Here is a 24,467-nt window from a genome sequence, read left to right as displayed (position 1 = left end):
AGTCGTTTGCTTGCCCCAGAGATGATCAGAGGTACCAGCATCTGCATAAATAAGGGTTTAGGCTTCATCCTGGTAACCCCCAGTTTTTGTCCTCAGAGTCCTGTTCCTCTAGGCTTACTGGGAGGGGCAGATTAATGGGTTTGCTGCCTTGCAGTAGCCCTGCTGAGCTCCCACTGGACACCAACTTCTTGGCCCTTCGGGGTGCCTGCATGGGAAGCATGGAGGGTTTTGTCTTCATTCTGAAATGTGGATGCCTCCAGAGGACAACAAGCAAATGCTGGAACTTGCAGGACCCCTGCAGCATCTGTAAAATGGGGACAGTGGGCCGTGCATTGTGGCACACGCCTGCAATCCTAATGGTTTGGGAGGCTGAGGCAGGAGGATCACAAGTTCAAAGCTAGCCTCAGCAACAGTGAGGCACTAAGCAAATCAGTGAGATGCTGTTTCTAAATCAAATACAAAATAGGGCTGGGGATGTGGCTCAGTGGTCCAGTGCCCCTGAGTTCAATCCCCAGTGCCAAAAACAAAAAACAAAACAAAACAAAACAAAAAAAAAACAAAACCAAAAAAACCCTAAACCCCAAAAAACAAAAAATGGGGATAGTGGTGTGGTGCCCTGCTGAGTTGCTGTGAGGGTCAAAGCACAGGTAGGTGGTTCAGTGAGTGGGGTGCTCCTCTGGGCAGGCATCCTGAGAGGCTCCACTAGAACTGCTGGATATTCAGGAGAGTAGAGCAGAATGTCCATGTCTTTTGGCCCTAGACAGTTCTTGGGGAGGGAAGGGGGGAACTTCAGACATTAATGGCTCCAAGGACTGGCAGGAACTCTTGAGGACCACGGCAGAACTCAGGGACTCAAAAGGATCTTTCATGTCTGTTTCATCAGAGGAGGCTGGGCCAGGCAAAGAAGACCTGGAGAAGGGACCGTCTCATCTTCCCGTCTTACATTTGCCTTCATAGCCTCTGTGTAGTCTGTGGCAAGAGCTGGGCAGGGCTTGGGGTTGAGGAGGACACAGGTGCTTCCTGTTCTACTGCCTGTAGGCTGAAGGGGAGGCGGTCCTGTAAACTGACCACAGTACACTTCAGGGGAAGGGACAGGTAGGAACTCAGAGGAAGGCTTGTTCAGGCTGGCATGGGCAGGGAAGGCTTCTTGAAAGAAATGACTCTTGGCTGAGTCCTAGAGTACCTGGGGGAACATTCTAGACAGAGAGGACACCACCGTAGGGGTGAGATGTTGGGGAAGGGCAGGGTGAACTCAGGGACAGGTGAGGGTGTCCAGGGGACAGGGGAACAGAAGTTGGCAGCATTAGGTTTTGTGGGCCCTGTAGACCAAGCTAAGGAGTTTGGACTTGGTGCTGAGAGCAGCATGGCAGGACTGGTGTATGTGCTGGATGACTTGGCCTCTTCTTCTTCCCCAACACTCCAGGCTCTTCCTGCCCAAAGACGTGCTGGAGTGCTCTATGCTGGCCTTGTGGGGGCTTCTTCCTATCCTCTGGATCTCAGATCTCAGAAAGGTCAGATATTTCCCTGTCTTTACCACCTGTCTGTCCCCACTAGAACTGAACTCCTGGAGAGCAGGGATTTTATCTGCCAGGTTCATCAGTGCATCCTGTTCTTCTTCCCAGAAGGACCACAGAAGATGAACAGACACTGGTTGAGGGGACAGAGGAACAAGAAAAATAAAATGGTGGCAATGGGGATAGAAGGAAAGAAATGTCAAAGAGATAGAGTCTTGGCAACCCATACAGAGTGCAATCAGAGAGAAGACAAGTCATCAAGGGATCTTGCTGGGGTGACAGGAAGCAAGGGACCCAGAGGCCCAGAAAAATAAACGGGCTCCTATTCAGCTGGCTCTTCTCTTTCCAGGGGAACTTGGCCATGAACCGGTGGATGCTTCGCAGGTGCCATTTATGGCGACTATTGTGCATTGTCCAACCGACCCTAAGGCAATGGTTGAGGAGCAGGTGACATCTAACCTGCAGCTTATCTGGAATCACTGAGGGCAGTGTGGAGAGGGTTTGATACTGGCCCTATCTATGCCTTTCCCTGCTCCGATCCGAGCTTCTCTGCTACCCAAAGGAGCTCCCACCCTTGTTCGCCCATCTTTGCATTTATAAAACAGACCAGAGTAAGGGGGCTCCCTGGGAAAACCCAGGAGCCTCTGTCTCCTTATTGCTGCAGGCGTAACTGCAGGATGACCAGGGCTGCAGGCGCTGCTGGTACTATCTAGGAGGGCAGCAGTTCCCACGGCGGGGCGGGGACTGGTACCTGCACCCCTCCGGGTGAAAAGCGCCTGGAAGGTTTTCCAGCCCTGGCAGGCAAGCAGAGCCTTGCCGCTGAGTCAGGCCTGCAGCTGGGGTGCCTGCGGCAGTGGGAGCGCAGGGGCTTCCTGGCCAGCGGGCACGCCCTGCAGGCCGGGCGGAGGCCGAGCACTAGGCCAGGCCCCGAGCCTCCTCCCTTCCTTTAGGAGGCGCGGACCTCGCGCGGACCGAGTGCCGGGCGACCCCCGGAGCTCGACCCCTAGCGTCTCGTGGCCCCGGGCGGGGTCTCGCGGAAGACCGGCGTCGTTGCGGACTCGCAGGCTTGGCTCCCCGGCAGCAGCCGAGCGCGCTGCCCTGCGCAACACGCCCGGACCAGCCGCCGCCCAGCCCCACACGCGCCTCAGTTTCCCCGGCCGCGCCCCGCCCGGCGGCGCGAGGGCGACTGACGTCACGGCGCGCGGCATTGTGGGCGGGCGGCGCCGGGACGCCATTTTCGGCGGCGGAGCGGGCGCTGGGAGTGTACGGGGTGCGCTGGCCGGCGGCCGGGGATGCAGCGGGGCGGCCGCGGAGGCGCTCCTCGCTGGTGACCGCGGCGCCGCGCCTCGGGCGGCCGCTCCCAGCCGACAGCGCGAGCGAGCGCGGCCCTCCGAACGGACGGTGAGTGCGCGGCGCGGACACGGGCCCGGCCCTGCCCACCCCGGCCCTGGAGGCCGGCTCCTGTCCCTTCCTCACCGCGTCCCTCTGGCCTCGATCTCGTGACCTCGTCACCCGCGCCCCTCCAGGCTCGGGTACCTGTCCCCTTCTCGTCCGCGCCCCTCCAGCCTCAGGTCCCGTCACCTCGTCACCCGCGCCCTTTCAGGCTCGGGTCCACGTCCCCTCCTCGTCCGCGCCCCTCCGGCCTTGGGTCCCTGTCCCTTCCTCCTCCGCGTCCTTCCTGCCGCGGGTTCCAGTTCCCTCCTCGTCCGCACCCTTCTGGGCGCGAGTCCCTGTCCCCTCTCCGCCCGCGTCGGTGCAGGCTCGGGTGCCTGCCCATCTTCATTCGCTCCCGTCAAGGCTCGGTTTCTGCCTGACCCCTCCCCATTCGCGTGCCTCGGGTCCCTGTCCCCTCTCCATCCGTGTGCCTCGGGACTGGGGTTCCCGGCGGGCGCTGCCGCGACAGCTGTGGGCCAGGAGCCGCGCGGCTGGGCTGTGGCCGCCCGGGGAGGCGGCGAGGGGCCGCGGGCGGCTTTGTCCCTGGTTCCCTTCCTGCCCGTCCCCGCCTTTCCGCGGCACCGCCCTGGGCGACACTGTCATCCGCGCTGTCAGGCGGGCCTTTTCTTTCACTGACCGGGTTCAGAACGTCCCGGGCCATCGTGGCCTCTGAACGTGCAGCAGCCCCAGTACTGGAGTGCTTTTCTGTGTCGCACGTGGCGGTCCCTTTTCCTTAAAGCATTAAAAAAATAAAATTAACGCGTAATGGAGTCTTTGGTTTTATAACAAGGGTTTTAGACCATTCCAGGTCTATTGTGTTAGAATTATTTCAGCCTGCTATTTTATTTAAATGTGTTAATAATATGCATATTAAGTGACAACAAGGAGCACCTGCGAAAATGGTATCTTTAAAAAGTGTGAGAACAAAGTATTTGAGATATACCGTTTAAAACTACTGTGTAAAAGGCCGGTTGCATCTTTGATTCTTTTTGTTAAATTCTGAGGCTGTTTGTTTGTTTTTCCCCTGGCAGCATGACTAAGCCTTTGATCAGAATCAACTCTGAATACATTGTAATAGGTCAGTGAAAAACCCATTAGGAAATTGGTACCACCTTAAGTCTTCTTAATCATATTACAGCTAAGGATTTACTTCTTTGGTGGACTGATTGTAAGCTTCATTTATGGTGGGACATTTGACTCATTGCTGTTTCTTAAACATTTGTAAGGGTAAAGTAGTACTAAATATTTAAAAATTCACATTATATGTGTGAAGACAGGCACCCTGCAAACCATCAAAGAATGCAACATCATCTTGCAGTTGAGCCTGGCAGCCCTGTGATGGTCCCCATTGGTGTGAGACTGGGCGGTAGCTTCACTGCAGCTCCGGTTACTCTCCTGTCTTGGCAGTGTCTCCTGAAAGCACAGCGCATGAGAAGAGTATAAAGGATGGGGATTTTCTTTAGCAAGGAGGGAGGAAACTTTCCTGGGGAGAGGGACACAGTATCCTAAGTATTTCACAATTAGCACTTACTTTAGTTATCTAAATGTTTTCATTTTTTTTTTTAAATGGATAGCATGACTTTGTTTCATTTTATGTGGTGTTCAGGATGGAACCCAGGGCCTCACACACCCTAGGCAAGTGCCCTACCACTGAGCTGCTGCCCCAGCCCCATGTTTTCATTTTTAAAAAGATACATTCTTAAGCATGTTCATCATGTTGGCAAAAGGTGTATAACTTTCTAAAGGGTATAAAGAATTTTGAAATGTGATGGTTTAAACAGAAAATGAGAAATAGAAATTTGAAAGTTGAGTTAATGTAGGATTAATGTTTCCCCCCTGAAAATAAAATAGCACACCTTTATTTTATTTGTTTATTTTTATATGGTGCTGAGGATCGAACACGTGCTAGGCAAGCGCTCTGCCACTGAGCTACAGCCCCAGCCCTTATTTATTTATTTTTATGTGGTACTGAGGATCAAACCCAGCACCTTGCACATGCTAGGCGAGTGCTCTACCACTGAACCACAACCTCAGCGCCCCCTGGTAAGTTTTTGACAGGTTTCAGGGAAGGCATGGCTTTAAATGACTTGAGAATGCCCTGAATGGCAGGCACTGCTAAGTGGCCAGAGATTTGGAGAAGAAAGCTGACAGTCAATCTGGCAGGGCAGAGCCATAGAGGTTAGAGACAATTGATAGGCAGCTATTCCTCAGAGACACTAGAAGGAAAGTGTCAATTGTCAGGGTGGCCTGGAACTATGGGCTGAGTGGAGGAAACAGGCCCAAGGGCAGTCTGCTGTGGAGGACCTCAGAGGCTGCTCTTCTCCTGGGGCTGCAAGGAGGATTGGAAGACTAAGGAGCTAGGTGGCATTTAGAATGGACAGGGCCTGGGTCTGTGGCTTAACATGTGTGAGGCAGGTGGTGTGGCTGGTGCTGGTGGCTGGGATGAGCAAGTGAGGCAGCTATTCACCTGAAGTGAGGCCTTGAGTCTGGAATTAGGGCAGTGGCAGGAGGTGCAGAGGAGCAGTTTCATCCAGGGGAATGATTTAGGGTACTGTGGGCTGCCTTGGTGCCGGGGAGAGGCTGCAGGTGGAGGTAGAGGGATGGCAAGGACGCCCCATCCTTGTACCAGAGCAGGCCTGTGCAAGCACCAGTGGACCATGTCACTTCTCTGCTAAGATTCTCAACAGTGCCCTCTTGGACCTGGTATTGTCTGGCCTCCCTCTGGCCACTCTGGCCCCACTCAGGTACCATACCCAGCTGTGGAGTTTTGAGCAACATGCTCCACTCTGCAGTCTCTGATTTGCCTGACTTTTCTTCTCCTCCTCACTACCTAAAAGCTGCATTGTTTTGCTCTAGTGTTTTCTTGTTTTGTTTACTGTCTTGTGCAGTCCTCATCTCAGGAAGGGGCAGGGCTTGCCAACCAGTAGGCACTTCATAGGTGTTTGCTGAAGGAATGCATCTACAATGACTTTTTCATCTCTAACTTGGTGACTCATTGGTTGGTGACACCCATCACAAAAGGGGAAAATGGGAGGAGGACAAGATTGTCTGACTTCTGGATATGATAAATCTGGGGTGCTTGTGGGGGCCCCAGTGGGCAGCTGGAGATGCAGTTCTGGAATTAGATAAGGGTTGAGGCTGGTGGTCTAGATTACTCCATGTTGAGGGCCAAGTGAAGTGACCTTCTGGTATATAGACAGTGGAGCAGCCCTAAGGAGAACACCACTTTGGGACACTGGGGAAAGAAGTCATCATTCAGTAGCTGAGAGGTCGAGGAGGAATAGGACTGAAAACATCTGTTGGGTCTGGCTTCTAGACAAGTTACCAGCAATTTTCCAGGTTTCCCTGGAAGTAGGAGCCCAAGCCAGAGCCCTATGTCCTAACCAGGGTATCCTATGTCTTTCCACCCAGGTAGCAAACTCATGAGTCAGAAATGAATTATTGTTTTGTTTTGGTTTTAACGTATGTTTGGAGGCAGATGAAAGCAATTTGGATCTGTACTTTTTAAATATTCTTGATGTGCTATCCACACTTATATAAAATGGATAAGTGAATATTAATACAACAAATTTTTTTTTCCCCTACTACTGGGGATTGAGCCCAGGGATACCCTACCATTCAGCTATACCTCCAGCCCTGTTTTAAATTTTACTTTGGGACAGGGTTTCACTAAGTTGACCAGGCTGACCTGGAACTTGCTATCCTCCTGCCTTGGCCTACTGACTTGCTGGGGTTATAGGTGTGTGCCACCACATCTGGCAGCAAAACCAACATTTTAGGCAGAGCTGCGCACGTGGATAAAGTAGAAGTCACTTCCTTGGTTCTAAAATATCCCAGTTAGCCCAGCTGAGATTGTGGGCTGTTCTTGACTTCCACTGCACATCATTGGTGTTTGTGTCCAGGCACCTCTGGAGATCACTGCACTACTAACACTAAAATGTCACAGTGATTCCAGCACTGTTCTAGTAAGATCTGTGGCTACTTCCATCTTCCTGGTGAGGAGTGGGAGGTGAGAGGGCATGTTAGTGCTTCGAGGTTAGGGTGCTAACCCATGCATCTGCTTCCACAGTCAAGCTTGGAAGCACCTTGCAGTACTTGAAGCTTCACCCTCAAGTGAATCCTGTAATTGTCTTTATCAGGGAAAGCTTTGCCCTCACTTTCACTTTTTTTTTTTTTTTTAAAGAGTTACATTTTAACCACTTATACATGCACTGTTCAGTAGTGTTAAGGATCTTTGCATGTTTGCAGCCTCTCTGCAACTCTTTTTAATCTCATGGCATGGAGATTCTGAGTCCACTAAACACTAGGCCCCTCCCTCTGGCTGCTTGGTAACCACCTTTCTGCTTCTGTTTCTGTGGTTCTGGCTGCCTAGATAAATGCATGGAGTCCTACAGTAATTGCCCTTCTGCAACCAGAGTGTTTCACTCCTCATAGTGTTTACAAGGTTCATCTGTAACTTTTGTTCCTTTTAACTAAAACGTCATAAAGTCCTAAGGACTTTTGGTATGCTCTTCATATTAATTTCCCATGGGAACTCTGCTCAGTTCTCGTGTGCTAGTTGTGTGTCCTTGCTGTTTACTTCTGGAGCTAGGGTACTCTGCTGAGCTCTTGAGTTGTGACAGAATTCACTAATTTTGGTGGTAGGACCAGGGAACTCCTTTCTTTGATGAATGACTGTCAGCAGGGAACTGCTCTTGGTCCTAGAGCTGCTGTCCCTGCTCCCTGGGCCTCCTCCATTCTTCAAAGCCATCAGTGGAGATGCTTCCTATTCTGAATTCCTCTCCAACTTTTTGAGTGTCTGCCTTCCTGCCTCTGACCACTAGAGCCACTCTTAAAGGGCTCACGTGATTAGGTCAGGCCTGCCTAGATAATCTCCCTGTCTTAAGGTCATCTGTAAAGTCTCTTTATAGAGGTTCCTAACCCAGTGCTTGATGGAGTAGGTGTGTGTAAGAGAATCTTGGGGAGAAGTGTCTCCTAAACAGTTTGTAACCATCTTCCAGTTAACATCTGAGTAACTTCTGAATAATACAGCATTAAATATTGAAAAACATTTTTTACAAATTTAAAATATAATTTATGTATAGTAAAATGTTAACATTTTACATATACCATTCAGTTGGTGATTAATTTCTATCAAGATACAGCCCAGAAATTTTTTTATGATTCTTTTTCAGCCACCAGGCATTCACCCTCCAAGCAGCACCCACTGGATTCTATCACCATAGGTTAGTTTTCCTACGCTCCAGTTTAATATACATAAGGCTATATATTATAAGTTTTCCCATCCAACCCCTTACCTCCCTCCTTCTCTCCCCTTCTCTTTCATGGTACTGTGATTGAACCCGGGATATGGCTCTACCACTGAGCCACATCCCCAGCCCTTTTTATTTTTTGTTTTGAGACAGGGTCTCACTAAGATGCTGAGGCCTCACTAAGTTACCTAGGTTGGCTTTGATCTTGCAATGCTACTGTCTTGGCCCCCTGAGTTGCTGGGATTACAGGCGTGGGCACCATATCTGGCTCCATGCAGCCTCTTTTTTTTAGCATACTATTTTTGAAATTCATTTATGTTGGGGCATGTGTCTCTGTGGTATTCCTTTCTACTCCTGAGTACTGTTCTATTGTTTGACTAGGCCATGATAGTTGTCTTGGTGTGCATCTGGGGGACTATTCCTCTTTGTACAGACTGTGAAACATATATTTTAAGTAAATACCCAGGGATGCAATTGCTTCACAGTAGATGTATGATTAACTTTTAGAGATGCTTCCTATTTTCCGAAGTGGTTGTGTCTCTTTGTGCTCTATCCAGCTGTGTGTGGTTCTGGTGGTTTCCATCCTCTCCAGCATTTGATACCACCTGTCTGTCAAATCTTAGGTACTCTAGAGATGTGTGGCAGGTCCTGATGGCGGCTTCTGTGTGTCTTGGCCTTTTGTAACCTGATTTTGTCAAGTGTCTGCTCAAGGCTTTTGCTTCTCTAAAAATCTGGGCTGGCTGAGTGGCACTGTCTGCATATTAGGATGCAGCATGAAGCCACGTCAGATGAGGCTGCCCACACTGGAGTTCTTCAGCTGCAAAATCACGACCAAAATAAATCTCTTAGGACTGGGGGTGTAGCTTAGCGGTAAAGCACAAGCCTAATGTTCTTGAGGCACTGGGTTCAGTCTCCATCACCACAGAGAAAATAGACAAAACAGAACAAGATAAATCTCTGTGAAGTGAAAGAGAGAAAAATAAAAAATATAAATTGGGTTTTTAAAATATTATTGAGTATAGAAGTTCTTTACATATTTTGGATAGAGGTCCTTTGCCAGATACATGTGCTGCAAATATTTTTGCCCACTCTGTCACTTAACTAATTGTGCCTTTTAATAAACCAATAGTTTTTTTTGATGGTACTGGGAATTGAACTCAGAGATGCTCTACTGCTGAGCTATATGAGCTGTGAGTTGGCCTGGAACTTGTAATCCTCCTGCCTCAGCCACCCAAGTGGTTGGGATTAAACTCACTGTGTGCAGGAAGAAATATTTTTTCTTTGCCTGTTTTTTTTTTTTTTTTTTTCTTTTTGGTACTAGAGATTGAACTCGGGGGTCCTTTTACCACTGAGCCACAGGGTCTCAAAATTACTAGTTGTTTATTTATTTTTTTTTTCTTTTTCTTTTTTTTTTTTTTTAAGAGGGAGAGAGGCAGAGAGAGAATTTTTTAATATTTATTTTTTTGGTGGACACAACATCTTTGTATGTGGTGCTGAGGATCGAACCTGGGCCCCAGGCATGCCAGGCGAGCGCGCTATCGCTTGAGCCACATCCCCAGCCCTCAAAATTACTAGTTGTTTAGAGTTTGCTAAATTGGTGAGGCTGGCCTTAGATTCTCCTTCCTTAGCCTCCTGAGTTGCTGGGATTACATCACCGTGCCTGGTAAGAACTGCCTTTTAAAAACATTTTCTGGGGGCTGGGGTTGTAGCTCAGTGTAGAGTGCTTGCCTAGCATGTGTGAGGCACTGGGTTCAATCCTCAGCACCACATAAAAATAAAAACATAAAGGTATTGTGTCCATTTATAACTAAAAATTTTAAAAAATCAAATAACTTCATAATTTCTTTTAGAACATGGAAAATAAAACATTTTGAGAAATGTTTTCTGTATTTTTCTTTGGGAAAGAAAATTATTCCATTCATTAGCAGTTAAATGCATAAACTGGTTTTGTGGCATTAGGTTAATCTGCTGACATTTTTCCTGTTCAATCAAGAACTGCTTTCCCTGCCTAGAATTAAAACTGCCCACACTAGTGTCGTCTTCCCAGATTCCTATGACACCCTGTTCTTCATCCTCTTAATCATATACTTGTTAGTTGAAGCTGTTCATTCTTTCCTGCTTGCTCAACCAGGGACATTTGGATCATTAGGACTCACTCATTCGTGTTTTAGGAAGAAATATGTTCTATATTTTCATATAGTCCTTCTCCTATAGAGTGTTGTGTTTAAAATTTGCTCCTAGGTGATGGACCTGTGGTCTAGCAGATCAGTGATCTTGCTTCAGGAGTCCCTCTGACTGCAGAGGGGTCAGCACCTGACAGCTGGGCCAGAGATGCAAACATCTTTTCACCCATGTGCAGCCACAGTTCTAGACAGCCCTCTGTGAATTTCTAAAAGAGCAAGTAAGCTCTTGCAGGGTTATGTCCACACCTTGAAACTGGTGGTGAGCCTGGGTTATTGCAGAGCTGGAGGGTCTAGCACAGAGGTGGCAGATTTGCAAACAACCCCCCTGGCTCTGTGAGCAGGCTCAGGGGAAGTGCCTCATTTTCCTGGTTCTGAAAGTCTGCAACAAAATCCCCCAAAGGCAAACAATTTTTTTTTTCCTTCTATACAATAGTGCGAGGTGTTTCAGAATTGCTGCACGTATTGTCGTCTGTCTTTTGATTATGTTTTACTTTCTGTGGTTACTTGGCCATCATGGATACCTCTATTTGGTTCATTCTTGTGATTCAAGTTTGAAGAGGGGATAAAGGGTTAGGTTAAGTTAGATTAGAGGAAAGGAGTAGCAGAGGACAAGTAGGAAACCATGAGTCAGAACACTTTCAGGTGTAGGGGCTCTTTTGGGAAGCTTTGGAGATGAGCTTCCTTCCTAGTGCTGGAGGAGCCCGGCCCTCAGGCAGAATGTGTACATCCGTTTCCTTCCTGCTTCCCTTTCTTTGCTGAGGAAGGGACCTAGGGCCTGGCAGGTTAAGCAAGTGCTCTACCATTGTGCCACACCCCCAGCACTACAGTGATTCTTCATTGGGAAAAGGTAGGACATGGGAAAATGGGTAGCTATACAGAACTTATTTATTGTTCTGTCTTTTTGTGTGTGTGTGTGTGCTGGGGATTGAACCCAGGGCCTTGTGCATGTAAGGCTAGCACTCTACCAACTGAGCTATATCCCCAGCCCTTTTGTATACATTTTTTTTCCATTTAGAAAAATACAGACTACAGAGGAGTGCCTTATTGTATTTTTTTTTTTTTTTTTTTTTGTGCTGGGGATCGAACCCAGGGCCTTGGGCATGCAAGGCAAGCACTCTGTGCTATATCCTCAGCCCCATATTTTCATGTTTGTCTAAAGATATCGGGGTTTGAAAAAGGTTGAGACTCTCCAGAAGACCTTTTGGGGTTTTGCTGGAAAATGAACCTTGACTTTAATGTTTAAACTGTTAGATCTTCCTCACTCATCCCCTCTCCTCTACCTCCACTGGACCTACAATATGAATATGTTTCATTACTTTCAAGTCGTATTCCCCCTTTGACTCTTTACTATATAATTTTTGTTCTGAAATTTTAGAACTATATATATATATATATATATATATATAATTTTTACTAGTGGTATTATTGCTTTGGCTCAGTGATGGTAGTATATTTGGAAATTTCTAAATATATTAAAGACAACATAAAATATTTTGTTGATGTTCTTTATTTAAATGGGATCATAGAATAAACTAAGGATTTGAGAAGTGAAGCTTTCTTCAACTCCTTGACAAAGCTAAAAAAGATTAGATCACAAAATGGGTTGTTTTGTTTGATCTTCATTTAATTGAAGTTCTGGAGTTAGAGTGCTTGCCTAGCATGCAGGAGGCCTTGTGTTTGATTCCCAGCACTGCAGAAACAAAAACAAACACACAGAACCTGTACATGTTTTTATTGTGGTGTAAATCAGGTATGATAAAATTTATAGAGCTTTGCAACCATCAGCACTAATTTAAGAATGTTTTCATTATCTCCCCCCAAACCCTGTATCTTTTAGCAGTCACTCACCATCCCCTTTGGAAACTACTAGCTCATTTTCTGTCTTCATGGACATTTCATACAAGTGGAATTATATAATATGTGGCCATTTGTATCTGATTCTTTCAGGTGGCATACTATCCTTGTTGTTGCATGTATCAGTACTTTGTTCTCTATGTATGCATATGTATGGTGTGGTGTGTTAGGGTAGAATCCAGGGCTCTCCCAGGCTGGGCAAGCATTCCATCATTGAGCCACATTCCTAGCCCTTTTTATTTTTATTTTTTATTTTGAGACAGCATTTCATTAAATTGTCCAGGCTGGCCTTGAACCTGTGATCCTCCTGCCTCACCTAGTTGCTGGCATTACAGGCATGTGTTACCTTGTCTGGTCAGTTCAGTGATTTTTAGTGTGTTCTCTGTTTTGTGCTGCCACCCACCTCCATCTAATTTTGTTACTGCAAAGTAACAAAAAGATGATTGTTAGACAGGCAGACAGACAGACAGAAACAAAGAAAGAAATTCATACTAGGCATGGTGGCACACACCTATAATCACATTCCTTGGGAGCACTTGGTTTTTCTAACTTATTTTTACCATGGGAGTTTCACCTACTGGCTGAATGGCACCTGATAAAACCAGAGTTGGTTCCCTTTTCCTTCTCTAACTTTTGATTTATTTTCACTCATTTTTGAGAAAGGGGGAAGGTTGTGGTAAAATTTACTAGACTATTGAAAATTGTGTTGCCTGAGGATGAGCAGAGTGAGATGTGGTGTGCGCTCATTGGGCCTGGTTTGAAAGGAGTCTAAGTAGATCAGTGTCCAGGCTCTGGAGATGGGAAATGTCATCGCATGAAATGATGGCCTCTAGGCTCCGCTGCTCAGCTGTGACAGATTAAGCCTATATAGATATGGAGTAGTTTTTGAAAATTCTGTCCAGCTGTAGATTCCAGTTTTTAGAGTCCAACCAGTTCTGCTTTCATCTTTCTGTTTGATAAAGAATTCAGTGCATTCAGCAGTTCTGTTCTTGGCTCCGTGTTGGGTTGTTTTATTTATTGTGGCAGAATGTCAAGTTCTTTCTGAATTTGAGGGTTTAAGAAAAGCCCACGGGCCTAGACTGGCAGTTAGGTGCTTTTCCATCCTGGAAAACTTAAGAATTGTGGAGCATGTGCACATACACATGAGAGCAGTGTGTTCCTGAAGTGGAGGGATGCGCTATTCCTAGTCTGGCAATGTGAGTGCCAATCATTGCATCGGTCAGTTTCCTCAGTGTAAGTGGGAATTATGGTGCCAATTGATTGAACCACCTGTAGACTTTGTTGTTGTTCAGTAAAATAATACCCATATGACGATGTATAAAAATGAAAATGCTGGACAGATGTGAATTCTTTATTTTTTAATTTTTTGATACTCTACCACTGTGCTACCCCCCCACCCCCTTTTTAGATTTTATTTAAAGACATTGTCTCATTAAGTTGCTCAGACTAGCTTTGAACTTGGGATCCTCTTGCTTCAGTTTCATGTGCCACCATGCCTAGTATGAATTTCTTTCTTTGTTTCTGTCTGTCTGTCTGTCTAACAATCATCTTTTTGTTACCTTGCAGTACTGGGGATTGAACCCAAGGATGCTTTACTACTGAGTTATTTCCCAAGCCCTTTTTATTTTTTATTACACTAAATTGCTCAGGTAGGCCTTAAACTTGTGATCCTCCTGCTTCAGACTCCCAAATTGCTGAGATTACAGGCATGTGCCACCACATGTGGGCCTGGCATGATTTTTTTTTTTTTTTTTTTTTTTTTTTTTACCAGCCATTGAACCCAGGGGTGCTTAGCCACTGGCCTTTTTTTTTATATTGTATTTAGAGACAGAGTCTCACTGAGTTGCTTAGGGTCTTGCTTAGTTGCTGAAGCTGGCTTTGAATACTTGATCTTCCTGCCTTAGCCTCTCGAGCTGCTGGGATTACAGGTGTGTGCCACCATGCCTAGCATGAATTCTTAATATACGTACTACATATATACTTTTCAGTTTTGCTTTTATCAAGTTATGCATTCTTTGGTTTTCTTTTTTTTTTTTTTTTTTAATATTTTTTTAAAGAGAGTGTATGTGAGAGAGAGAGAGAGAGAGAGAGAGAGAGAGAGAGAGAGAGAGAGAGAAATTTTTAATATTTATTTTTTGTTTTCGGCGGACACAACATCTTTGTTTATATGTGGTGCTGAGGATCGAACCCAGGCCGCATGCATGCCAGGCGAGTGCGCTACTGCTTGAGCCACATCCCCAGCCCCATTCTTTGGTTTTCTCTTTGTTTTAGAATGGCATTAGATTTTGGGGAAATTTTTAAGATCGAGTTTTTGTATGCCTTTTACCCAGCTTCTCCAGTGCTGACACCTTGCATCGATGGGTGCATTTGTGGCCAATAGTGGAATAAACATGAGGATGTTATTAACTAAATCTACTTTATTTGTGGTCACTAGATCATCCCTCACGTTCTCGCTCTCTCTTGGGATCCCATCCAGGACACATATCCACTTGGTCGTCATAACTCTAGATCCTTAGACTTAGACCTCCCTTGTTTTTGATGACTATCTTAGTTTATTAGGGCTTTTATGATAAAGTACCCAAGACTGAGTGGCTTATGAACAACAGAAATGTGTTTCTTACAGTTTTGTATGCTGGGAGTCCATGAGGTCAGGTGCCCAGCATGGTTTTGGCAAGAGCCCTCTTCCAGGTTGTGGGTAGCCACTGCCTCCTTGTGTCCTTATAGGGTGGAAAGGAGGTGAGAGAGCTCGCTGGTCCCTTTTATAAGGGTACTAATTCTATCATGAAGATTCTTCTCGTCATCCATTCACCTTCCAAAGGCCCTAGCTCCTAACGCTGTCACATTGGGAGTTAAAAATGTCAACATGAATTTGAGGGTGTGTTAACTTTCTGTTACTGTAACAAATACCCATGATAATTAACTTATAGATAGAAATGGTTTATTTTAGCTCACAGCTTTGGAGGTTTTAGACCATGGTCTGTTGGTTTTTAGGCCTAAGACAAGGCAGCATGTGTGTTGTAGAACAAAGCCATTAACCTTTTGGCCAGGACTGGGGCGGTGGTAGAAAAGAGAGGGGAAGAGACTAGGATCCCAAAGTCTTTTCAAGGACATGCCCCCCCGCCCCACTGTCTTTCTTTCCCCTCCCCCCTCTACTGCCCAGGCTGGCCTTAAACTCCTGTGCTCAAGTAATCTTCCCACCGCAGCCTCCTGATTAGCTTCGCTTACATGTGTGTGCCCCTGTGCCCAGATTAGGCCTCATCTCTTAAGGTTTCTATCACCTCCCAGTAGTGCCAAGTCTTTCACACATGAATCTTTGGGGGACATTTAAGTTCCAAACTATAGTAGGGGGATCACACATTCAATCTGTTGTGGTGACGTTGACAGTTTTGAGGAGTGCTGGTCAGGCATTTGGTACAATGTCTTTCAGGTTTGGTTTGCCTTTTTCTCATCACTAGACCAGTGTTACAGTCTATCAGAACTCCTTGGTGAAGTGAGTGATTCTGGGCTGGGGCAGGGGAGAATACAAGATGAGCCTGAACCTTGTAGCACCAGGAAGTAAGTAGCACTCAAGATCCACAAGGGATAGGCGTGAGTCAAAGGACACAGACTGGGGTACCCCATACCTAAGAGGCCGAGCACTTACCTAGCATGCATAAGGCCCTGGGATCATTCCTGCAGCAACAACAACAACAAAAGAAAAAAGAAAAGAAAGAAAAAGATACTGGAGCCAATTTGAGAGCTCCCAGTGGCTAGAGCCAGAACAGTTTGAGCAATGCACTAAGTAATGTGGTTTCTTTTTTTTTTTTTTTTTGGTACTGGTACTGGGGATTAAACCCAGGGATATCTTAAACACTGAGTGGCCTCCCTAGCCATTTTTATTGTTTATTTTGAGATAGGGTCTCACTAAATTGCTTAGGACCTTGCTAAGTTGCCCAGGCTGGCCTTGAATTTGCAGTTCTCAAATTACTGGGATTACCACTTTGTGTAACTGTGCCTGACTTAAATAATGTACTTTTAATAATTGGCAGATGGGTATAACCTAAACTAAAATAATATCCTTAAGTCTATACTGATATAAATGATGAAATACATCGCCAGGGCAGAGGCAGTAGAGAGACAGATCTGTCCTAGACACTTCTCATGAACTGCAGCTGCTCCACTCTCCTGTAGCAATAGAACCCAGTTGAACTTCATTCCTGCCCTTGCTTCTTGACTGTGCTGAGTAGTCTTCCTCAGTAAGGTGCGGGTATGGCAGTCCTACAGGGGCAGGCTGCATGCACCACTTGAGCCAGTTGCCAAGGCGAGAACAGCACATGAGCCTTGTTTGGGGCAATTTGCCTTCTCTTCTATTTCCCAGAAGTGGTTGCTCACTAGAAGTGAGCCTTGATTTTTGCATGCTTGCTACTGTTTCTAAATATCACATGTATCTTACTTCCTGAGTCTTTCTCATTAGTGACCTCTCATGTTGACCCTTGGAGTCTGCCTCTTTCTCTGCTCCTCCTCTCCACACCTGATTTCTGTGGGCTTCTCCACAGCCTCCCGCAGATCAGCTTGTTGTTTGGTTGGCTCAGTCTTAACGTTTCTAAGTCAATGATGATTCCTTTTCCTCTTCACCTTTCTGCCTTCTTTGGAGCTCCTTCTTTTGTAGAGTTGGCACTCATTCAGCCCCAGGTACAGCCTTGGATCCTTCCTCCCCTCTTTTGTGTGGGATGCCTGTGTCCTCTGTTCCCTCTCTTGATTCATCCCTTTGTTCTTCTTGAGCACACTTCAGTAGCCTGAGAAGGGTGCTCTGGAGGTAAAAGTTTTTGAGCTTTGGTCTGTCTGAAAATGTTCTTTTACAGTTATAGTTGATTGAAAGTGTGGTCCTAGGATTTTAATTTAGAAACAGTTTCCCTTCAGAAATTTGGAGGCATTTGTTTAATTGCCTTTGGCATCCAGTGTTGCTCTCAAAAAGTGTGAACCCAACCAGGTGCAGTGAGTGGCACATGCCTGTGATCCCAGCAACTTGGGAGGCTGAGGATTGAATGTTCAAGGCCAGCCTCAGCAACTTAGCAAGGCCCTCAGCAACTTAGTATGACCCTGTCTCAGAATTAAAAGGGCTGGGATGTAGCTCAGTGGTTAAATGCCCCTGGGTTCAATGTTCAATTCCCAATTCCCACCCCCCCACCCCGCCAAAAAAAAAAGTGTGAACCCTTTTTTTGTTTTGAATTTTTTGGGGGATTGGTTGTTGTTCTTTTTTTTTTTTTTTTTTGGTGCTGGGGTTTGAACCCAAGGCTTTGTACATGCAAGATAAGCACTCTACCAACGGGCTGTATCCCCAGCCCTTTTTGGGGATTGAATTCAGGGTTTCAGACATGCTAGACAAATTCTCTACCATTGAGCTACATTCTCCAGCACTTTATTTTTTGTTTTGAAATAGGGTCTTGCTAGGTTGCCCAGGCTGGCCTTGAACTTCACTCCTCCTACCTTAGCTTCCTCAGTCACTGGGGTCCCAGGCATGTGCCACTTTGCCTGACATTTGTCAGTTTAATTAAGCATAGCTTGATGCTGGATAGGGGTTCACCCCAAACTTGTCAATTTTCATTGTTCCTTTTGGGAAGAAAGGCAGCTGTCAGTCGAGGCTTTCTCTTCTAGTCACCAGAAGAAGGAGGTTAAAAAAAAAAAAAAAAAATTGCTCGTCTTAAGTCAGAAGGACAGTTTTAGTACATGTAAGAACTATTTTCTGTTTTGTATATTATCTCTGCTTGGATTACTTCAAAGTAGAAGTAAATCAACTGAATGTGCAAATTAATATTTATGTCTGTTGCTTTTTTTGAAATAGAATTGTGACGCATTAGTTGTGGGTCTGGATATTGGATATTATTCCTTTTTGTTTGCTCTAAGGGTACACATCACACTGTCAAGTAACATTGAATTCCTAATGCAAAGATGGTACAATCAATTCGTTACCTTGTCTGCCTGAACTGTTAGATCTTATCATAAGTGCAGGCACTGGTTTTTTGTTTTTTGGTACCAGGGACGGAACCCAAGGGTGGTTTACCAATGAGACATATCCCCAGCCCTTTTTAATTTTTATTTTGAGACAGGGTCTCATTAGGTTGCTTATAGCTTCACTTAAGATGCTGAAGCTGGCTTTGAAGCTGCAATCCTCCTGCCTCAGCCTCCTGAGCCCCAGGGATTACAGGCATGTGCCACAATGTCTGGCGCAGACATGGGTTTTGATTATTATTTTTCAATGAAGGTTTTCTAAAAATTTGTTTCCTATGATTTCAAAGGACAAGTGAGCCCTTTGAAAGAAGAACATTGGATTTTCCCATTGGATTAGTGTTTAAAGACTGTTTATTTTTATTTTTCAAGTGGTATTTAGAAGAGTCAAATTGTTTTATTTCTAGGTTTTAGACTGCTACAGGTGGGATTTAATTAGAGGGCTGAATGTGGAGCCAGGCAAGATAGATTTTCGTCATTCCCAGTCCACATCCTTATAGTGTGGGAGGGTGAGGTGAGTCCATTGACAGGAAAACCATGTACATTAAAATAAACCTTTCCGGCATGTGATGCAGGCCTGTGGTCCTACCTGCTTAGGAAGCTGAGGCTTGAGGATCACTTGAGCCTAGGAGTTTGAGGCCACTCTGGGAAATTCAGTGAGACCCTGTCTCAAAACAAAACAAAACAAAAACAAGGGCTGGGCTTGTGGCTTAGTGGTAGAGTGCTTGCCTAGCATGTGCAAGGCACTGGGTACGATCCTCAGCACCACATATCAATAAATAAAGTAAAGGCATTGTGTCCAACTATAACTTAAAAAATATTAAAAAACAAAAACAGGCCTGATGTGTTTCAGTGGTAGATTGCTTGCCTATGCAAGGGGCCCTGGCTTCAGTCCCAGTTCTGCAAAAATCATAGTAAACATTACAGAGATTGAGTCACTGTTCAAATAATGAAGACAAATGAGTTCTAAAATGAGATAAAAGGGGCTGGGGATGTAGCTCAAGCAGTAACACGCTTGCCTGGCATGCGTGAGGCGCTGGGTTCGATCCTTACCACCATATACAAATAAAATAAAGATGTTGTGTCCACTGAAAACTGAAAAATAAATATTGAAAAAATTCTCTCTCTTAAAAAAAAATAAAATGAGATAAAAGTAATAATTGTTTCAGGTTTATTTTCACCTTCATTATTTTAAGTATGATCTACTGACACTGTATGCAATTCCTTGATCTCATGGAGCCAGGGCTTTAATTCTTCCCAGAGCTTAGCCTGTTGAACAATGGCTTTTAAAGGTTTGATTCATATAGTTTCTCAGATTCTGCACTGGACATTTTGCATTAAATTCTTTTGCTCTCACAGAGCAAATAATTGATTTTAAGGAGTTTGTTTATCTTTGGTAATAAAAACACAATAAAAAAATTCACCATGGTGGGCTAGGGTTGTGGCTCAGTGGTAGAGCACTTGCCTAGAACAGGTGAGGCCCTGGGTCCTAGCACTACATAAAAATAAATCAGAGGGAGGGCTGGGGTTGTGGCTCAGAGGTAGAGTGCTCGCCTAGTATGTGCAAGACACTGGGTTTAATCCTCAGCATCATATAAAGATAAATAAAATAAAGGTATTATGTCCAACTACAGCTAAAAATATTTAAAAATATATCAGAGGGATAAAGATATGGTGCCCAACTACAACTAAAAAATAAATATTAAAAAAAATTCACCATGGTTAATTAATAACTCGGGACTAGATATTTTGTACTTTACCTGGAGAAGAGGGCGTGGGAATATTTTAAGCCTATAATATATTGCAGACCATGGGGAGCATCAATGCCACTTAATATCCAGGAGGTGAAAGCTCTGCAGACATGTGGGAGGTGGACACATAGCCTCTGAAGCAGCTTCCCTCGTTCACTAAACGTATCTTTATGGCATGGCTATGGTTGCTTCTTTGTCTTACCGAAACGTCTGGAGGCATACAAAACATCAGAAGTTGAAAACAGGTACAGGATTGTGTGGTTTGTAGACCAGGAAAGCAGGCAGGCTATGTGAGTGTGACGAAGGCTTCTGGGGAGCTTTCAAAGGTCAGCCAGCTGTGCCTCAGCCTTGAGTCACAATCTGTGCAGTTTTGGACTCTTCACTGTGATGGGCTGCAAAATAGTGTTCTCTCAGAAAAGGGTTTCATTTCTATATTAAATTTGAGTAGACTCTCATCAGTCTTTCAGTTTTTTGCTGTTGCTTTTATTCACAGAATGTGCTTTATTTATTTATTTTTTTTGTATCAAGCATTGAACCTAGGAGCGCGTAAGCACTGAGCTATATCCCCAGCCCTTTTTTACATTTTATTTAGAGACAGGGTCTCGATAAGTTGCAGCTGCTGGGATTATAGCATGTGCCACCATGCCTGGCATGTGTGATGTACTTTGGCCTATGTGCATATAGACCTTTGCCTGTATTTTCTTCTAGTTTCTTGTGTGTTTTTAGAAAAAGCACATTTAGGGCTGGGAGTATAGCTCAGTAGTAGAGTGCTTGCCTAGCATGTATAAGGCCTTGGGTCAGTCTGTACTGCAAACAAACTCCCACATTTAATTTTTTTAATCAAAAATTTGGAGTTTAATTTAGTGTATAGGGAGGGTAAATATTTTTTTCTCTTTTTTATTAAAAAAAATTTTTGTGTGTGATTGTAGATGGACACAATACCTTTATTTATTTTTATGTGGTGCTGAGGATTGAACCCAGTGCCCCATGCATGCTAGACAAGCGCTTTGCCACAGAGCTATAGCTTCAGCCCTTTTTTCTTTCTTTCTTTTTACATAGTTTTTAGTTGTTGATTGATGGATCTATCTATCTATCGCTGAGAATTGAACCCAGTGCCTCACACAAGCTAGACAAGCACTCTACCACCGAGCCACAACCCCAACCCTCTTTCTTTATTCTTGAGATGGGGTCTTGCTTTATTGTTTTGCTGGCCTTATACTGGTGAGCTGAAGCAGTCTTCCCTTCTCAGCCTCTCATGGCTGGGACTACAGCTGCATGCCCAGCTCCCTTAATTTTATTCTAATAGCTAATTTCCTTAATATTATTTATCATTGTTATGGATTGGATATGGACATCTCTCACAATCTCTTGTGTTGAAGACTTAGTCCCTAGTATGGTAGTGTCCAGAGTAGGACTTTTAGGAAATAATTGGATCATAAGGGCTTTGATTTCTTCAGTGAATTAATTCATTTAATAGGTGGCTAAATGTTGTTGTTGTTATTTTGCAGTACTGGGCATTGTGTCCAGGTGTATTTATTACCACTGAACTATACCTCCAACCCTTTTCTAATATATTAATTTTGAGACAGGGTCTTGCTAAGTTGCCTATGTTTGCCTAGAATTTGTAATCAGCGTCCTGAGTTGTTGGGATTACAGGGGTGCACTATAGTCCCCAGCTGGATTAATAATTTGAATGGATAACTGGGAGGAGGTGAAAACTGGGCAGGTGGGACATGGTTGGAGGAAGTAGGTCACTGGGGGCATACCTTTGGGGACTATATCTTGTTCATGTTCCCTTCTTCAATGTCTGTCTAGCTTTCTGTCTCTGCTTTGTGGCTGCCATGAACTGAGCATCTATCTTCTGCCGTGCCCTTCTGTCTGGATGTTTCTGCCTTGGAGCCAGCTGACCATGGACTAAAACTTCTAAAACCCTGAGCCAAAATAAATCTTTTCTAAGTTGTTTTTCTTAGATACTTGTCATAGTCACAAAAAGCTGATTAACAATCATGTGACCTACCTTTGGTTATAATGACTCAGAAACAAGAGATATCAAGCAGTATAAATGTATATGCCACTGTCTTCCTTCCATAAACATAGCATGAATGTACGTTCACATCATGGTGACTTGGATGAAAGATATGGAAATGGTTCTGACCTAAGGGTGGTAAGAGGTGTGAGCTTGGGAGATGGAAGGCTTGGTAATATCTGTTTCTGCAATGTAATACTTGAAATGTTATATGGATGAGGCAGAAAATGTTTTATGTTTATTTTAGAGGGAAGAAGTTGGCTCAATGGACAGAAGTTACAAGGAGGGATATTTTAATTCAGGAAAAGGAATAACTTTATAACTAAATATTGGATCAGTTCAACAAACTCAGTTGTAGCAAGTATGTCTACAGAAATCCAGCTGTTTTTCACCAGGCATGTGCTGCCAAGGATAGAGAAAGGCGGAGAAGGTGGACTTGATTTTTATTTTTCTTCTCCATGAACATGAATCCTGGAGACCCCTTCCTTTCAATATAGGAACCTTAGAGATGTCAGATAAGCATTTTATTAATCTAGTGCAGTGTGATTTCATTGAAAACTGATCCTAACTGGGTGCTATGGCACTTGCTTGTGATCTCAGTGATTTGGAAGGCCGAAGCAGGAGGACCACAAGTTCAAGGCCAGCCTGGGCAATTTAGTAAAAATTTAAAAAGGGCCAGAGATGTAGCTCAGTGGTAGGGTGCCCCTGGGTATAATCCCCAGCACCCAAACCAAACCAAAACAAACAAAAAGCCCAACAATTCTAAACTGTCTCCTACAGTCATTTAGCACAGGCATGCCATGTGGCAGGCTGGTAATGTACATTACACAGGACAGACGGGCCCCTGTTCCTGGGAGCTGTAGCACTGCCCAGCAGTGTGCTGTAGTCCAGCCTGGTACTTGGCTACAGTGAAGTAGGAAAACCATATGCTGAGTAGCTGTACACTCAAAATAATAATAGATGATGCGCTGCTAGGGAGAAGGCTTGCCCTTGTTCCTTCATTGTTCTGTGGGCTCTTGTTAATGTGGAGGAGATAGATTTCTGAATAGTCCTGCATGTAGCCTCCCAGTGTCAAAAGGAATTGTCTTATTAATTTAAAAAAAATCATTTTTCCAGTGTGAAATAAATTGGTGATGCAGAGGCTCACATGGTCCTGTTCTCAAACACCTTCAGCTTGCACCCCAAACTTGTGCATGTGTGGTCTGCACCCACTACTTCCCCTTCTTTCCTTCATTCAACTTATGTCTGTCCATTTTCCTGAAGATGCCTGGACCAGGAGCTGTCCTAAGTGCTATGCATTCTGTAGGGTATAAGGTTCACACCCAGCAAGCATTGTTTCCTGAGCCGAACCCCAGCATCCTCCCCTCATTTGTAACAGTATCTGTTCTGGGGCTGTAAGAGTTTGTGAAGACACTGACATCTCAGAGAGTGGCAGGTGGCACAAAGGACCTGTTTTGGATGGATAACCTGACCCCTGTGCCCCTTGCTACTGTGCAGAAATGGTCTTAATGTGACCCAGTTTTTAAGCTTTATTATGAGATTGAAGACAGAACTAGAGAAGACTGTAAAAGGCACTGTTGCTTAGTGCCAGTAATTACCAGCACTTGGCTGATTCCATTTCGGTGCCCCTTCCTTCCTTCTTTCTTTCTCACAGTGGTGGTGTCATGGCAGCCCCAACATGGAGTTACTTTAGCCCCTGGACTTTGTCCTCCTTGGTCATGGCCACAATGGACTGTTCTGCTGCATCACTGGGTCTTAGGCCTCATGATCTAGTCCTCTCCAGCCCCTCTAACTCCCCTTTGTGCCTCTACTGGGTTTTCTTCTTGGACTGCATTTCATTAAGAAAATAAAGCTTGCAAATATTCAGATAAAATATTAACTGAAATTGTATGTTTTGGAAATGACCTTTGGATGTTTTGCTGCTTTTAATCTTTGGTGTTAAATTTAGTTACTGTTACTTATCCATAAAAAAGAATTCAGGCATTAAACCAGAAAAGTAATTTAATGGGCCTGCAAAGGCAAAACAGAAACAATATAGAACATAGTATTCAAAATCATAAATTGCACAGGTATTATTTACCTATGAAATGTAATTTAAAAGTTTTCACAAATGTTTCTGTTTAATGCTATCACAGGAGGGAAGCCTATAACAAGGTATTTGATTCTCCTGTTTTCCTCTAGAATGTATGACAACATGTCCACAATGGTGTACATAAAGGAAGACAAGTTGGAGAAGCTTACACAGGATGAGATCATCTCCAAGACCAAGCAAGTAATTCAGGGCCTGGAGGCTTTGAAGAATGAGCACAACTCCATTTTGCAGAGTTTGCTGGAGACACTGAAGTGTCTGAAGAAAGATGATGAGAGCAACCTGGTGGAGGAGAAATCCAACATGATACGGAAATCACTGGAGATGCTAGAGCTCGGCCTGAGTGAGGCGCAGGTAAGTGGAAGAGCCATTTGTCGTG

At 44.7% G+C, this 24,467-nt stretch overlaps 1 protein-coding gene across 14 annotated transcripts in view; it reads left to right on the top strand.

Annotated features, from left to right (window-relative positions):
- The first annotated feature begins 2,353 nt into the window (after positions 1 to 2,353).
- The window catches only part of Klc1 (kinesin light chain 1), a 55,704-nt gene continuing 33,590 nt past the window's right edge, over positions 2,354 to 24,467 (top strand). For 4 of the 14 annotated variants that reach the window (XM_076849562.2, XM_076849563.2, XM_076849567.2 and 1 more), the window contains exons 1-2: positions 2,359 to 2,915; positions 24,181 to 24,442. In XM_076849562.2, the coding sequence (XP_076705677.1) occupies positions 24,182 to 24,442 (261 nt within the window). In that variant the 5' untranslated portion in view covers positions 2,359 to 2,915; position 24,181. Of the gene's footprint in view, positions 2,916 to 24,180; positions 24,443 to 24,467 lie in introns of all 14 variants that reach the window. The other 10 variants (XM_076849555.2, XM_076849556.2, XM_076849560.2 and 7 more) reach the window with 6 other exon arrangements.

Source organism: Callospermophilus lateralis, chromosome 3 (assembly GCF_048772815.1).
Source record: "Callospermophilus lateralis isolate mCalLat2 chromosome 3, mCalLat2.hap1, whole genome shotgun sequence".
Classification (NCBI taxonomy): domain Eukaryota; kingdom Metazoa; phylum Chordata; class Mammalia; order Rodentia; family Sciuridae; genus Callospermophilus; species Callospermophilus lateralis.
Note: the sequence above shows the minus strand (reverse complement) of the source record. Positions and strands in the feature narration are given on the sequence as shown.